Source organism: Balaenoptera acutorostrata, chromosome 9 (genome assembly GCF_949987535.1).
Source record: "Balaenoptera acutorostrata chromosome 9, mBalAcu1.1, whole genome shotgun sequence".
NCBI classification, from domain to species: domain Eukaryota; kingdom Metazoa; phylum Chordata; class Mammalia; order Artiodactyla; family Balaenopteridae; genus Balaenoptera; species Balaenoptera acutorostrata.
In genome coordinates, this window is record NC_080072.1 from 105,402,963 (window position 1) to 105,418,895 (window position 15,933).

A 15,933-nucleotide genomic window follows, 5' to 3' on the forward strand; every position below is an offset into this window, starting at 1 on the left:
AGGTGGTTCTGATGCACACTAAAGCTTGAGAAGCACTGCTTCAGTAAAATGAGGACATACATGTGAAAGAGGAAGATGATGGATCTGGGAAACAAGGTACCCAGCACAGGAGAGGGGGCGAGGGCAGTGCTCGGAGCTCCCAGGCCACAGCCCTGCACGGGGCACCTGCAGGAGCAGGTCACAGTCTCCGTGAACACACTGTTGCTCTCGTGCCTGATGAGTTGTAACATCAAGAGGAGATTTTTATAAAAAGGGAAGTGGATGTGGGGATGAATTAGTGACAAGTTTATAGAAAAGAAAACAAAAAAGTAAATACTAACTCTGTATACCAAAAATTGTGCTGAAAAGGAAAAATAGCCATAGTGTACTATTCAGCAGTAGACAGCATTTACATCATCATAATGGTATTGATGTTGAGCACTGATTTATCCGAAATCGTGATCTGGTTGTGTTGTGAGGATGGGGTAGAAGGAGCGTGTGTACTGATTTATCCAAAATCGTGATCTGGTTGTGTTGTGAGGATGGGGTAGAAGGAGCGTGTGTGCACACGTGCACGCACATGCATGCTCACGCTCTTCTGGTAGAGTTGGTAAAAAAGCTAAATCCTTATCTTCCATAACGGGAGCTTAATAAATAATAAAACTGAAAAATCAAGGTGGAACAAGTTATAAAAATGTTTGTAATTTGGAACGGTGGAAGTACGAAACCAAGGAAATGGCCGGAAGAGTTGAAAATGGTGCTCAGAAAGGAGCAGAAAACATTTTAAAACGAGCTTCGTTTGACTTTTAACCTATGTGCAAACACACCTTAAACTAAAAATAAAAACAAAGTTTGAAAAAGCATGACGGATAGGAAGCCCTTGTAAGGCGCGTCAGGGATGCTCTCAATAGATTGTGAACATTTTTGAGCTGTTGGTTTTGGAGCTGATTTTTTTAAGAATGCCAGCAGGAGGGCAGGGTCAGGAAGTTCCTTGTTGCTTCTCTAGCTACGGGGAGAAGCTTCTGGGCTGGGAGGTTCCAGGTACTTCTCATCCTGGGCAGGTGGCCCCTTAAGTCAACTTGCTAAACGGGGGTTGGCAGAGAGGGCGCCGGGCGGAGGGTGAAGCCACGTCTGCTGAAGCCACGTCTGCGCAGCTGGCACGTGGTGCTGAGGCTGGAAGCCCAGCCCTGAGCCTCAGCTTCCTCGTGTGTGACACGGGGACCAAAGTCATACCCGTCCCACGCTGGCTGTGGGGAGTGAGTGGGTTCATACGCATGCAGGGCTTAGGACAGTGCCTGGTACCTCCGCTGCCAGTTAGCGCCCAGGGTCTAGAGAGTACCGACACCATTTTATTTAACTTTATATTTTGAAAAAAATTTTCAGCCTTAACAGAAGAGCTGTAAGAATAATACAAAGAACTCCCTTAAAAAGCCCTTCACCTCTTGTTAACATCTGGCCACGTTTCCTTTTTCTCTCTCCACACACACGTATAATAATATTTTGTTACTATTCACTCTGTTATTGAAAAGTAAGTTGCAGACGTGGTAGCCCCTCAGTGCTAAGCACGTGGGTGTGTGTCTCCTAGGAACCAGGGTAAAATGATCAATTTTGGGAGCTTCCCCATTTATACAAAGCCATTATGTGATGTGGAGACCGTTATTAAATCTTGCCAGTGTTTCAGTACCATCTTTCAAGCAGGAAACTCCCGCACACCCTGGTCCTGCCCCCGTCCAGGATCCAGCCCAGGCCCTAGTGTCCTGTAATCGGGAGCAGTCCCTCAGCCCTAACTTTGACACTTGGGCAGAGCTTGAAGCCACTTGTTCCGGAGAGCATCCCTGGGTTTGGGAGGATGATGTCGCCTCGCGATCGGATGCGGGTTATGCGTTTCGTCGGGCGCACCACGGCACAGCCCCGGAGGCCCAGGCTGTCTGTTCATCCCACGGGGAGTGGTGTTCACCCCAGTCACTTTGTGTCCGCCTCTGTAATTAATAAGTAATCTCTGAGTAGAGTTTTTGAGGCCCTGAGTGCATGTCCTGTTCCTCAACATATTTTCACCCGATGGTTTGAGCATTTATCAGGCATTGACTCTTGCCCAGATTCCTCGTGAAGCTCAGTTGCAGGTCATTTGGATAAACACCAGAGTTTGCTTTTGGCTTCCAGTGAGAAAGTCAGCATTGGGAAATATATTGACTCTTTTTTTTTTTTTTTTTTCCGGAGAGGTTTTATTCCATTTGGGACAAGAAATGCTCTTCCTGGGTTTAAAGTCTAAAAAGGCCAGATTCATTTTTTCATTTGTTCAGTATTTGTTGAGTACCTGCCGTATACCAGGCGCTCTTCCAGGCGTTGGGGATAAAATGATAAAACAAAATTTTAAGGTAGACAGAAATCCCTGTCCTCCAGGGAAGTCCGTCTAATGGGGGAATCAGACAATAAATATGTCCTCTGTCGTCAGGCAGTGAGGGGTGAAGGAGGCAGGGCGTGGGGAGGTAAGGGGTGCCTCTCTGGTCGGGGCCGTCTGGGAGCTCTGAGGAGCTGGCCTTTGGCCGGAGGCCTGAGTGAATGAGACAGGGGGGCAGGTGTGAGGCCTAGAGATGGGAGCCGGTGGGGAGTGTAAGGAGGTCGCTGTGGCTGGGGCAGAGACGGCCCGGGGGGGCGTGGCGGTCAGTGGGCTCGGAGGGGGGCCTGGGCGAGATGAGGGGCAGTCCCACCCTGATGCCAGCAGCGCGGCTCTGCCCGAGGCCGGGTGAGGAGTGACTGGCTCTGGCGGGGCTCAGGGTGCAACAAGGTGTGCCTCCTCCAGGCAGGCGGGTCTCGGGAAGGGAAGCAGGACGGCAGAAAGTGAGCAGTTGGAAAGTGCCTTTTTATTTTTCCCTGCTGCTGGGGGGAGGGCAGGAGGGGCCGGTTCCCAGGGCTCTGCAGCGGGGGCAGTCTCTGGCCGGCCTTGGCAGGCGGGCGTGCCCATAGGCCCCGTGGCTTTCCGGTCTGGAGCGGCCAGGGAGCCGCAGGCCGGGAGCCCAGGGCTGCGTGTGCGTTGCCAGTGGGGCCGGGCTCTTCTCCAGGTCGTCCCGGCCCGTCTCCCCACCCGGAGGGAGCGCCTTTCTCCGCCTGCCCTGCCCAGGCGACACAAGGAGAGTAAGAGGCAGCATTGGAGGAGCACTTTTCCATGGGGCTGCAGGTGGAGGGCAGCTTCTAGAGGCTTCCCACCTGCCGCTCACTGGCTTCTCACATGCCCAAGGTTACCCAGCCAGGATTTGAACCCAGGCCGATGGGTGCCAGAATCTCGTCCTTCCCCACCAGGCTGCACTGCAAGGGCCAAGGTGCTGACATTCCCTCTATTTCAGGCAGTCTCCTGTCTCCTGAGAGCTTGGTGTGCTTGCCCTTTGACCTCTGGCCTGTGACCCTGGGCCGTTAGAGGGTGGTGGGAGTGAGAAGTGCCCAGAGGATTGCGAGGAGACTTTTGTACCTCCCGTTCCAGGTCAGATGGGAGCCATGGTTCCAGTCCTGCCTCTGCCCCATCCCACAGCGTGGTGTCGGAGGAGTCTGGAATCCCTGTGAACTCTTCACCCACCTGGGAAATGAGCATGACAATCGCCTATGTCCTCAGACCTAGGTCGGTAGTTCTTAGGTGGGTATGCAGGCGAGTCTGAGAACTTCCTGGAGTGTCCGATGCCCGTGCTGGGCTGCTCCTCTCACGGACCTCTCTGGGAGAGCACATCTGAATCTAGCGTCAGGGAGGACTTGGGTCCTTTGAGAAACATCCCAACTGATGTTGCTTTTAAGATCTATGTTGCTTTTAAGATCCTGCTTTTAAGATCTGTGTTGAAGCTGTTGTAGCAGATGTTAAGAGAAACAGGAAAAAGGACTTAACCAAAACCGGGTGGTGTTTTACTAGGACCCTAGCTTAGAGTCTCTTTAGGAACACTACCAGGTTTCCTTGTGATGAAAACAGTGGTTCTCAACTGGGGGCAGTTTTATCCCCCAGGGGCACTTGGCAACGTCTGGAGGCATTTATGGTTGTCACAACTGGAGAGAGGGTTTAACTAGCATCCCGGTAGAAACCTGCAATGCTGCTAAACAGCCTGCAATGCACAGGACAGCCCCACAGCAAAGAATTATCTAGGTGGAAATGTTGGTGGTGCCAAAGTCAAGACTGAGTAACCCTGGGTTGAAAATAGCCAGTATTTATTATGTGCCAGACATTGTTGTTCTAAGAGCTCCACAGGCATTAACTTGCTAATGCTCCCAACCCTATGACGTAAGAGCTATTATTACCCTCAGCTGACGGATGGGGAGGTAGGGGCACAGGCAGGGTAAACACCTGGACCGGGGCAGGGGTCCCAAGCGAGGAGCAGGCAGAGCCAGGACTTGAACTCTGATGGTCCAGCCCCAGAGTCTGCACCTTCAACCACTGTTGTGCTGCACTGCCCTGTGTTAAGGAGGCTGCTTGGCTTTTTTTTTTTTTTTTTTTTTGGCCACTCTGCGCAGCATGTGGGATCTTAGTTCCCTGACCAGGGATCGAACCCGTGCCCCCTGCGGTGGAGGCGTGGAGTCTTAACCACTGGGCCGCCAGGGAAGTCCCTGGCTTTAAATCAGACTTTCAGCTTTGGGTCCAGAAAGCCCCACACCTGGACGTTTGCTATGTGAGAAGAGTCAAGAAACGTTTCATTCCTGTGCCTAGAAAATAAGAGGGAATGGCTAGGGTTAAGGGTGATGAGGGGCCTAGTGACCCATCAGTGAAAACCGTATGTTTTCCAGATTCCGAGTGTGGTTCAGGTCATGAATTTAATGGCACGAGGCACCTCATGGGAGTGGGTTATGGGTGAACATAACTTCTTAGTCTTTGGCTCCCTTCACTGGGGAATCAGAGAGGGACTGGGCCCATCCTTTCCGCGGTGCCTGTCAGGGCCAGAGTGTGGCAGGGCTGGGTGGAGAGAGTGGCTGACTGTGGCCCGGGCTGTGTTGTGTCATTGCAGACGTGAAGACAACCGTGGTTTACCCTGCCACAGAGAAACACCTGCAGAAGTACCTGCACCGGGACCTCCGCCTGGTCCGGGAGACGGGCGATGACTACAGGAACGTCACCTTACCGCACCTGGAGTCCCAGAGCCTCAGCGTCCAGGTACGGCCGCCACGGCCTGGGCCAGCCCCCCGGGTCAGACTCGGAGTGCTGTCCCTGCGGCCAGTGTATCTTCTCAAGCACCTGTCGAGGTGGTACCGGGGGCCAGCGCTCTCCCACAGCACAGGCCATGGGACACAGCAAGGAGAGAGTACAGCGGCGCCGCTGCCTTCATGGAGCTTACCTCCTTGTTCAGGTGTCAGACAGCACGTGAATATATAAGTAACCACACAAAACGTGAGACTGTGAGTGCTGTGGAGAAGAATAAGCAGGATAGAGGGCACAGAACGTGCTGGGCCGAGGCAGTCGCGGTTTCATAGAGGATAGTCACCTTCGTTGATAAGGGAATTGACACCGGTCTTGGGCACGCCGCCGAGGCACTCTGGGATCTCAGAGCAGGCCAGTTCGTGGAAAGAATTTCTAAGTACTCTACAGTAGCCTTGATACGGTCTCAGAATGGCTTGCCCTGGCCGGGGGTCTGTGAACGGTAAAGACGGGTGCTGGTTAGGCCTCCTCATCCAGACTCTTATCCCTGGTTTCACCCACAGCAAACCAGCCTCCAGGAGTTGAGTCACAGGGTAGAAACCCCCTTCCCTCGCTCCCCTGCATCCATTACAGGGGGCAGGCTGGGGGGTTGGTGCAGGGCCTCTTCTCCCAGGGCGATGTCCGTGGGTTGGGGGCATCTTTGAAGTGTCTTCAGCAACTGGGCCAGACACGAGGCCATTTCGCTAAGACATCCGACTTCTCCTTGGGTCTGTGCCCAGCGCCAGCCAGAGCCTCTGCCTGGAATTGGTCCCACGTGCATGCTCAGAGATAATGTGATGGATGAGGTGTTTTCCCGTTCTCTGTCTCTTTATCACTCACCCCTGTTCTCTCTGAGCATCTCTACGTACTCCACCCAAGATTCAGGCTACAGTGGTGTGGGACGTCCTAGTATGGGAAGCTCACAGCCATTTGTCCCAGAGGAGGGAGGGAGGTGGGGTCCCGGGAGGTGGATTGTGCCTGGGAGGAGGAAGGACAGGAGGTTGACAGGGCCTGCAGGGGGGTCCCCTGGGGAAGACCCGACCCGGCTGTTAGCCGTGGTCCCCTGCACAGTATTTGCACAAGGCTCCTCTAGCTCACAGTGCCTTGATTTTTTCCTTTTTTTAAAGAAGTCCCAGCACTTGCTCTGCCTTCTAAGTAGAAGGGAAATATGTCTCCATCTTCCTAGACAGTGTCTAAGATCGCGGGGGGATGTCCTGGAATGTGTGTTCTGCTGCACTGGTTGCACATATATGGGATTCAAGAGAGGAAGCCCTTAATACAGCTGGTATGAGTCGTGTACATACCTTCTTACAGACCGTTATGCAGATCCTCTTGGGAAATAATAACCCCTCTGCTCTACCAACTTCTGCTTGACATGAGCATTCATGTATTCTTTTTTTTTTTGGCTGCACCGCGTGGCTTGTGAGATCTTAGTACCCCAACCAGGGATCGAACCCAGGCACACAGCAGTGAAAGCGCCGAGTCCTAACCACTGGAGTGCCAGGGAATTTCCCATGTATTCTTTCTCGGCTGTTTCTAGCAAGTTCACAAGCACTCACCTTAATTGGCAATAGTCATTATATTTATTGAGCATCCCCTATGTACCAGGCCCTGTGCTAGGCTCTGGAGGGTCACCAAGATAAACACTGATAATGTCCCCACAGTCTTGTAAGGAAGATAGGCATGCAACCTGGTAACTGCAGTATAATGGGATGAGCACTTTGGTGCTCTATACACGAGGTGCAGTATCGACACAGAGGGGGAGTGATCAGCCCAGACAGTGGGGGGCTTCACAGGGGAGAGGATCCTCCAGTTGGGTCTTAAAGGACAAAGAGAAGTTTGCCAGCTGGAAGAGGCAGACAGGGCATTCCAGGCAGAGGGCAGAGCAAGTTTAGGGGCACAGAGGGCTGGACCCATTTGATGCATTTCGGGAACGGGCAGGAGAAGGCAGGTGGGGGCCAGAAAGAGGCTTGTGCACTTTGTCCAGGAGACCAGGAGTTCCCACACCTTGCTGATTGTCAGGATGGCCTGGTTAGATTTTTTAAAATACAGAGCACAGGGCCCTCCTCCATATCTACTGAGTCAGAATGGAGCTGGGAGTAGAGCTGGGAAATCTGCATTTAAAAAAAATCTTTTTGTTCTAATGATCGTCAGATTTGTGGACGATTGCCATAGCGATGAGCGTCCTGTTAAAGGTTTTGAGCATGTGGGTAACGTGATCAGATTTAAAGAATCATTTGGAAGTGGTGAGAGTAGAAGAAGGAGGAGGACTGAACCGGGGCAGAGGCAGCGGGGAGCTTCCCTCGCGATGAAGAGATAAGGCCTAGACGTGGGGGATTTGGAGCAGTGAGGGAAGGGCCTGGGGTGGGTCCAGGGGTAGCTTGGGCAATGAATGGTACAGAGTCGGATCGTTAGCCAGCACGGGGGCTTGGGCAGCGGAGTGGTTTACGTGGAGGACGGTGAGTTAGTTTGGCACTTCTTGGAACTCACGCGGTGACTTAGAACAGCGACTGTCCTAAGCCTTTTACAGGCATCGTATCTTCACAACAGGCCTTTGGAGACGGGCTTCAAAGCCAGGCGGTCTGGCCCCAGTGTCTGTGCTCTAAGCCATCTACCCTATTCGGCTGCTCAAATTTGAGGTGCTTGTAATTTCCCAGTAAAAAAAAAAATGCGGTGGGGTGTCTGGATCTGGAGCCTTAGAGGCTGATTTGTGAGCCACCCGATAAGGGCTTCTGCGTCAGCCCAGGGTTTGGACTCTAGTCCTGCCACCCCAGAGCCTCGCGACCTCACCCTTCATTTCTGAGTCCCGGTTTCCTTGTCTGGAAAATGTGACCGACGGCACCTCCCTCCTGGGGTCCCAGTGGAAGTTGAGAGCCGTGCCACATATCATGTGCCTGCTGCCATTTTTCCAGCACAGAAAAGGCGCCAGAGTGGTGGCCACCGTTGCCCACACAGGTAGCCAGCCGTTCCAGGGAGGATGGGAGAGTGTGGGGCTGAGACACAGGCAGGGGAGGGGCGGCTGGAGGAGAGGGGCCAGCAGAAAAGAGCAGGAGGATAGTGAAGAGGGGGCTCGGGAAGAGGGGCTCCTGGGTCAGTTGCCAGTGTCACCTGCAGGGAAAAAGTCGTGCCAGGTGCGTCCAGAAGCCGCCAGCACCCCCATATTGTCTGCGGGGCCGAGGTTCCCGGGCTTGCTCTCCCAGCGTGTCACTCTCCGTTACGTCACCCCTATGATTCATGTGGACTTTGTTCCCTGGCTCTCCTCCCTCTCTCATCTGGGCTGAGACATCCTGTGGATTCAGGCCCCTCCCGGCTCTCCCAGAGGCCTTACCCACGTGGCCTGGAGCGTGGGCTCTGGGTCGGAATGTGTGAACTCGGGTGAACTTCTTTGCACCTGCCTCATCCTCCCCTGCAATATGGGGACCCCGACAGCGCCCACCTCATGGGCTTGCCACACAGCGTGGTCCCGTGAGATGCCCTCATCACAGCACACCTTCCCAGCCCTCACGCGCCTTTCCAGCCCCGTACGCGGTCCCCTCAGCGCACCTCCTTTGCTCTCATCTGCTTTCTTTTTTGCCTTTCCACAGTCGGTCGTGTAGCCTCGGGCAAGCCCAGCCTGACCTCCCCTGGGAGCCTTCCCAGCACCTTCCCTGCTCTCAGTTGCCTGCCTGGGCAGGGCTCTGTGCTGGGCGCTTTCATACGCATTTTCTCACCTACAGTCCACACCACAACCCTCACTTGGGGGTGTTATTAGCTCCTCTTGACGAAGGAGGAAACCAAGGCTTAGAGAGACGAAATCACTTTTTTTTTTTTTAAAGATGCTAGTTCTTTATGTATTTATTTATTTTTGGCTGCGTTGGGTCTTCATTGCTGCATGCGGGCTTTTCTCTAGCTGCGGGGAGTGGGGGTCTTCGTTGCGGTGCGTGGGCTTCTTACTGCGGTGGCTACTCTTGTTGTGGAGCACGAGCTCTAGGTGCGTGGGCTCAGTAGTTGTGGCGCACGGACTTCAGTAGTTGTGGCACACGGGCTTCAGTAGTTGTGGCTCACGGGCTCTAGAGTGCAGGCTCAGTAGTTGTGGCGCACGGACTTCAGTAGTTGTGGCGCACGGGCTTCAGTAGTTGTGGCGCATGGGCTTAGATGCTCCGAGGCATGTGGGATCTTCCCGGACCAGGGCTTGAACCCGTATCCCCTGCATTGGCAGGCGGATTCTTAACCACTGTGCCACCAGGGAAGTCCCAGATGAAATCACTTTGCCAGCGTACAGCTAGTTAGTGGTGGAAGTGAGAGATGAACCCGGTCTTGTTGGGCTCCAGAGCCCGTTCATTCTCTCCCAGACGACATGTTGCTTTCCAGGCGGAGGCAGAGCTGCTTATCTGTGGGCAAAAGCTACAGGCCCCAGGGAGGCTGGGCCACACCAGGGCTCTCCACGCAGGGCCACCATCCCCTCCCTCCCATTTATTTTGGGGAGGCTTCAGGTCAGGATCCGGCTGGCTTTTCTTCTCCAGTAGCACATTCTTAGAGGGAGTTCCGGTCAGAGAGGACATTCTGACTGGAATGTCCCTCCCTGGGACGTTCTCCACCTGCTGGGCTGTGCATCTCTCTGGCCCCAGTGCTGCACGAGGAAGCCACTGCTGGGCGGCCTCCAGACTCCACCCAGGAAGTGAAGCTGGCAGGCGCTTCTCGACCGTGTTGTGACCGGGCTGTGGGTCTTACCAGGGGGTCTGGGAGGCCCAGATGGTCCCAGGCAGGTGTTCTCTGCGTCCTCCCTCTCCATCTCAGACAGTGGCACTTGGCCTTGGCCCTGCTGGCCGGCAGCAGAGGATGTGGACCCGGCGGGGCGTGGGGGAGGATGTGTGTGGCCCTGGCCCTCGCTGACACTGCTGCACCAGCGCTCCTGGTGGTGGGCAGAGGAGCCCTCCGCTGGCCTGGCCATGTCGGCGCCCTGGCCTCCCATCCACCCCTCGGGCAGCTTGAGGCCCTGCGTGACTGCGGGGCGGAAGGGGCAGCCGTGAGCCCAGCTCCTGCCCTCTCTGTGGCTCTCCAGCAGGGTTCGCTCTCGGATTTCAGGCACAGAGTTCACTGGCCTGGAAGGAAGTCGTGTTGGCAAAGGGCTCTCAGACCTCTGGGGAAGTGGAGCAGAGCCGGGGCCGGGGGGTTGGATCCCCGTGAGAACAGGGGCCTTCTTATCTTAACCTCCCTGCAGGCTTAACCTCCCTCCCTTCTTCAGAGAGGCCCCCAGGACCTTAATGGTAAAGTGATGCCCTTGGGATCCACACAGCGCCCAAGGAAGGGTCCTCTGAAGACTGTTGACAGCAGCTAATCAAAGGGCGTGAGAGAGCTGACAGCCTGGGGTTAACAGGAAAGGTCTGTGTAATCGCCTCTCCACGTGGCGTCTGTTCTGCTTTGTCATGAAGGGTCCATGTCAGCTGGGTCCCCAGGTGGGGCAGAGGTGCTAACCCCAGCCCTCACAAGAATCCCAGCAGGCTGAGAAACCCAGCACACTAACTTCTAGAACCTGAGCCTTTCCCCACCCTGGTGTGTAGCGGACTTCCTCTGCAGAGGGAACTCCCAGCCTGACTCTCTGCCGGTGGTCCTGAATAAAGTGGGACAGGGCCCGCCCATGGGACGCTTTTCCCGAGTCCTGTGGGCAGTGGAAGGGGCGGCTGCAGACCAGGCCTGTGAGGCCGGAGCAGAGCGCGTGCACAGTGCCGGCCAGGAAGCGCCTGAAGAGCTGGCCCTGTCTGAGTTGTCGGGACCCCTGTGGGGGTGGCTGTGGTGGGAGAGGGCAAGCCCCTTCCGGACCCCCAAGAGTAGCTCCCCGGAACAGGACAGCCTGAGTGTCGGTCCCCTGAGCTTAGTGGCCCTTTCGGACTTGGCTGTCCTTCCTGGGGAGGCCTGAGAGCCTACCTGGCCCGCTGTGGGGTGTCTCCCGGGGAAAGTGATTGGTCTGTGAACGCCCTCTCTCCCCTTCCTTCCAGTGGGTGTACAATATTCTCGACAGGAAGGCTGAAGCTGAGCGGATTGTTTTTGAGAATCCAGATCCCTCTGACGGCTTTGTCCTCATCCCCGACCTCAAGTGGAACCAACAGCAGGTAAAGGATTTCGTGCTGGGCCTCTCTGGTCCCTGAGGGCCCTGCTCCAGGCTGCTGGGCCTCCTTAATCCTGCCCTCCCTCCTCACGTTGCTCGCTCTCTCTAAGCAGATTATAATTAACCAACAGGGGAGGCCTGAGTTCTCTGCAGTGGGAGCGCCTAAAACAAATGTTTACACTTTAATGGGCCAGTTAAAGCCCCTCTCTGGCTCAAATCCCACCCTGGGGGTGAGGATGGGACAGTGTTTGCATTCATGACCTCGAGGGCTGTTCCTTTACCAGCCAAGCTGGGGAGCTGCACCCTCACTTCCAGGAGCATGTGGGGCCCTGAGGTGGACTGTTCGCCCTCCCCCCACGCCCTGGATACCGGCAGATCCAGGCAGGCCCACGGTCTGCGACGCTGGCCGGCAGAAAGTAGGGTGACTGACCCGAGGAGTCCCCTGCACTACCCGAGCCACAGAGGAGGCCTCCGGTGGCCCAGGGCCACCCCCCTCCTCCAAGCCTCTCAGCTCTGCTGCCTGGCCCCCGAGCGGCCCCCCCGCCCTGACCTCCTTGGGAGCAGCTTTCCTGGGAGCCGCCTTCACTCACACCGCCCCTCCTGTCCTCTGCAGCCTCTGTCCCCCTTCTCTCCTCCTTCCTCACCTCACACTGTGAGGCCCGTCACCAGTCTCCCTGACTGTCGCCTCTCTGGGTGGACTTTCATATCCTGATAGTAACACAAAGCAGCAGAGCGCCGGGTGCAGGAAACGCTCTTCCCGCACAGACTGGAGTTGGGCCGGGATAAGGCCTAGGAAGCCAGAGCCGGGCTCTCGGGGTAGGCAGTAGGGATAGATGAGCGCCCCCTCCCCCAGCTGAAATCTGCGAGCGACCCAAGCTCAGATTTGCCGTTCTGCTCTCGGGCGGGCCCTCCTGGTTTCTGTGTTCCTCGCACCGTTGTGAGATCACCCGGGCACTGTCGCGAGATCACCCGGGCACAGTCGCGACATCACCCGGGCACCGTCACGAGATCACCCGGGCACCGTCGTGACATCACCCGGGCACCGTCGCGAGATCACCCAGGGACGTTGTTCTGGAGGCACCCGCCCGGCACGGACGCCTCCCGTCTCGCTCTCTCGGCTGCCGCCCGCCCTCCTGGCCTCTGCGTCCTCACCCGGGCTCCCCTGCAGTTGGCTTGGTTCGCTTCGGTGGTTTTCCGACTGGCCACACCACTCCAGGTGCCAGAAGAGGGGGGCCGAGAGCCAGTGGTCGGGGTGAGGGGACAGGATTTGGATGGCAAGGCGCACAGGCCGGCGAGCGCCAGCTGCCTCCTGGGGAGGCTCGCGGGAGTTCCTGAACGTGGCTCGCGGGGGTGGGGGGGACCCTGAAGGGAGCTTCCAGAGGTCTCAGCGATGGTCTGCTAGAGGCAGGGCAGGTCCCGGGCACCCCCCTCCCCTCCGGGTGCTGGAGTGCAGCTGCTTCCCTTCCCCCACCCCCAACAGCTCACCCCACTCGGGCCGGGCGGGAGGCGGCCTTCGGGGCACGGGGCGCCGGCAGGGCTCTGGGCCGTGCCTCCGTGTGGCTCTGCAAACCCGCCTGTCCCTTGGGCAGCCCCGCACCGGCAGGTTGTGGATCGCAGACTGGGTGGCGGCAGGTGGGTGTGTGGTGGGAGGGACTTGCGACTCACGGGGTCCCTGCAGACATCGAAGACCTTGTGGTCTGCGGGGGGCGGGGAGGGGGTCTGAGGGCCATGCGGGGGCCGCCGAAGCATCTCCATCCAAGAAGCCCTAACACACCGGCGCCCACGGCGCCGAGAACGGAAATTCATCATCCTCCTGACCTGGTGCTGGCAGGCATCCCGCCGGGCCTGCCGGTGGAACTGCCCTCTCTCTGTCCCCTTTAAGAGAGAAAAGGCTTCAGGAGCTGCACTGGGCTCCCAGCCACCTGGCTGGGGCGACTCGCCCTTGGGCTGTGAAGGGGCCCCCTTACATATCAGACTTTCCTTGATGGTGGGACACATGCGATTGTCCCTAACCTTTGCTTAGCTTTTAGCACTTGTCTCTTTGGGGTGCCACGTCAGTGTCTCAAATCCTCGACTTGTGACAGAGCACCGAGGTCCGCCGCTCCCTAGAGTTAGGCAGTGTGTCCAGCAGGGAGACAGGCCAGGCCTGGACCTCTGTCCTTCGTCCTCACCCACCAGGGGAGGACAGAGGAGAGGGCTGTCTGGCATGTGCTTTGAGGGGACTTCTAGCCACCCTGGAGTCTCCTGCCGCCACTTCTCCCAGGAGTGTGTCTTTCTTCCCCCAGCTGATGGCCTAGGGTTAAAGATGTCCATCCATCCATTCATCCGTCCATCCGCTTCACAAATAGTTATCAAGTGCCTAATGTCTGCTACAGATTCTGGCTCCCTGGAGGTTATAGAATCCCTCCCTCAGTTCTCTTAAGAGAGAACCTGTATATTCTTTTTTATTTCCTTATTTGGGGTTGCCGGGGGGTGGGAATCGGTCTAGTTAATACACGTACGTGGTAACAATGCAAATAGTACAGAGATGGGCAGTGAAAGTCAGCTCCCTCACCTCACATTCCTCCATTTCCCTTCCCAGGAGAGACTGTGTTTGTCTCTCCTTCCAGAGTTAGTCTTCACATATTGTGCACGTCAGCATATATGTATGTGTTTATAGAGACACACTTTCAGTTCACGGAATTTAGATCCTTGGGTCTAAAGCACTCAGACAGGGGGATCCTCCTTTGCGTCTCCCCTGAGGTGGGGAGACGGCTCTCCGAAGCTCCAGCCGCTCTCCGTCTTGCCCCTTGCGAGGAAGCCGTTACTTTGAGTTTGCTGTCCTGCCTTATGAAAAAGATTGATGGTGTCTGTCTCCCCAGAGTGACTGATGGGCCACCTTCTTGGGTGCCAGTCTGAGACCCTTGCCATCCCCCCATCTAGCTTTTTTCAGATCATTTCTCTGGGCCGGGGCCCTTTGGCTGCCTGCAGGAAATCCGGGGTCACGTCTGATCCCAAAGAATGGGTTTGTTTTCCTTCCCTCGCCCATCCCGTGAGCTGATACCCAGCACAGGCTTCATGCTTCATTCCATGCCAGTGGAGCAGAGAGGTGTGATTTAATGTCATGTTTGGGATTCATCAGCAGATACCATCTAAAATAAATGCTACTATTATTTGGAAGTCCTGTGACAGTGACACATGGAACAGCTGAAGACACCCACAGACATGCACACACACTCCGAGTTCAAGCAGTTTTATTTCCTACTTCTCCTTGGGCCCCTGGCTAGTGTGAGAGTCCTGGACACAGGCCATGAGAAGGAAGAGTCCAGAAGGGACTTGTAGGCAAAACTGAGGTCTGGGTGGGCACAGCTTAGCCACCTGCTGGGAGGTTCCCACTGGGCTCATCTGTAGCAGGTCTGGGGCAGAAAGCCTGGATTCTTAGGGCCCTGGAGGAGAAGAATGTGTATGGCATGGAGAGACTGTTGGCATGAAGAGGCACGGTTGGACGTCCGACACCATATGGAAAATCTCATTCTAAGTTTTTAAGTTGGGGCCCTTGGGGATTTGGTTGGGTGACTCATGGTCCCCAAATTATCTCACTGAGGAATCTAGCAGCTCAGACTGCAGGGCTGAGGGCTGCTGGATTCTCTCCACGCCTCGGCCCTTGGAGTCCTGGTGTCTGGGGCTTGCCTCGCACGAGGATGTGAAACTGGCCAAGGCCAGGGTTTGGGTAAGCAGAGACGGGTGGGAGGGTTTTGTGGGCAAGAGGAAGAGTCCGTTTGCTCCTTGGCTCAAGACCTTGTTGGCCTTGGGTCTCAGTACTGTTGTGAACTCCAGGTCTTCAGCCAGGCAGTGTTCAGGACGGACAGCAGGAAGGGCCGTCTGTGAGCCCTGGGAGATTGGGGAAGGGAGAAGAGCGTGAAGCAGTGGTGGAGCTCACTGCCCCGCTGGCCTGAGGCTCCCTTCCCCCCGTCACATGCCTCTTCACTCCCTCACCTGCCTCTGATTCCAGGCACATGGAGTTGTTTACTCTCCCGCTTAGATGCCCTAGACTTTCTTGCCTCTGAGCCTTTGCTTTCCTCTACCTCAATGCCCTTTCTCCAAACCCTACCTCTTCTTCAAGACCTGGGTGCCCTGCCTTCTCTTCCAGGAAGCCTCTCTGGATCACCCTAGCTAGTCTTCCCTTCTTCCTCCTGCACTCTTACCACCTTATGTCTTACAGCAGTTACTTCTGTACATGCGATTAGACCATAAGAGTTGTTCTCGGCATTTTCTTGAACCTCCTTCCCGCCCCTCATTCCCCATCAGCTGTGAGTATGTAAATGCTCTCATATGGTATTTTTTAGCAGGAAGAATAAACAGAAGCTCTGTCCCTTAGACCGTCCCAGTCACCCTGGCCATGAGGACGCCCACGTTGCCTGGGGATTGGTCCTGCCACGGGGTCCCTGGGATTGGCTATGGCTGACACTGCAGGCCTTGGGGTGTGGATGCTTCCTGGTTTCTGGGCGGAATTCTGGGATTAGCAGCCTCCCTGGCCCTGTCCCCTGCTGAGCCCGGTTTACCCCTGCCTGTCTCCGCACAGCTCGATGACCTGTACCTGATTGCCATCTGCCATCGCCGGGACATCAAGTCGCTTCGGGACCTCACCCCAGAGCACCTGCCACTGCTCAGGAACATCCTCCAGGAGGGGCAGGTGAGCTGCCGGGGCCGAATCCGTGCCGGAGCCCAGGAGAGTTACACTGCAGTTCCA

At 56.1% G+C, this 15,933-nt stretch overlaps 1 protein-coding gene across 2 annotated transcripts in view; it reads left to right on the plus strand.

The window, feature by feature from the left end:
* DCPS (decapping enzyme, scavenger) overlaps nt 1-15,933 on the plus strand; it is a 35,982-nt gene that overhangs the window by 17,814 nt on the left and 2,235 nt on the right. Inside the window, exons 3-5 of one of the 2 annotated variants that reach the window (XM_007183377.2) lie at nt 4,953-5,098; nt 11,095-11,208; nt 15,766-15,876. In XM_007183377.2, the coding sequence (XP_007183439.1) occupies nt 4,953-5,098; nt 11,095-11,208; nt 15,766-15,876 (371 nt within the window). The remainder of the gene's footprint in view (nt 1-4,952; nt 5,099-11,094; nt 11,209-15,765; nt 15,877-15,933) is intronic. The other variant, XM_007183378.2, reaches the window with a different exon arrangement.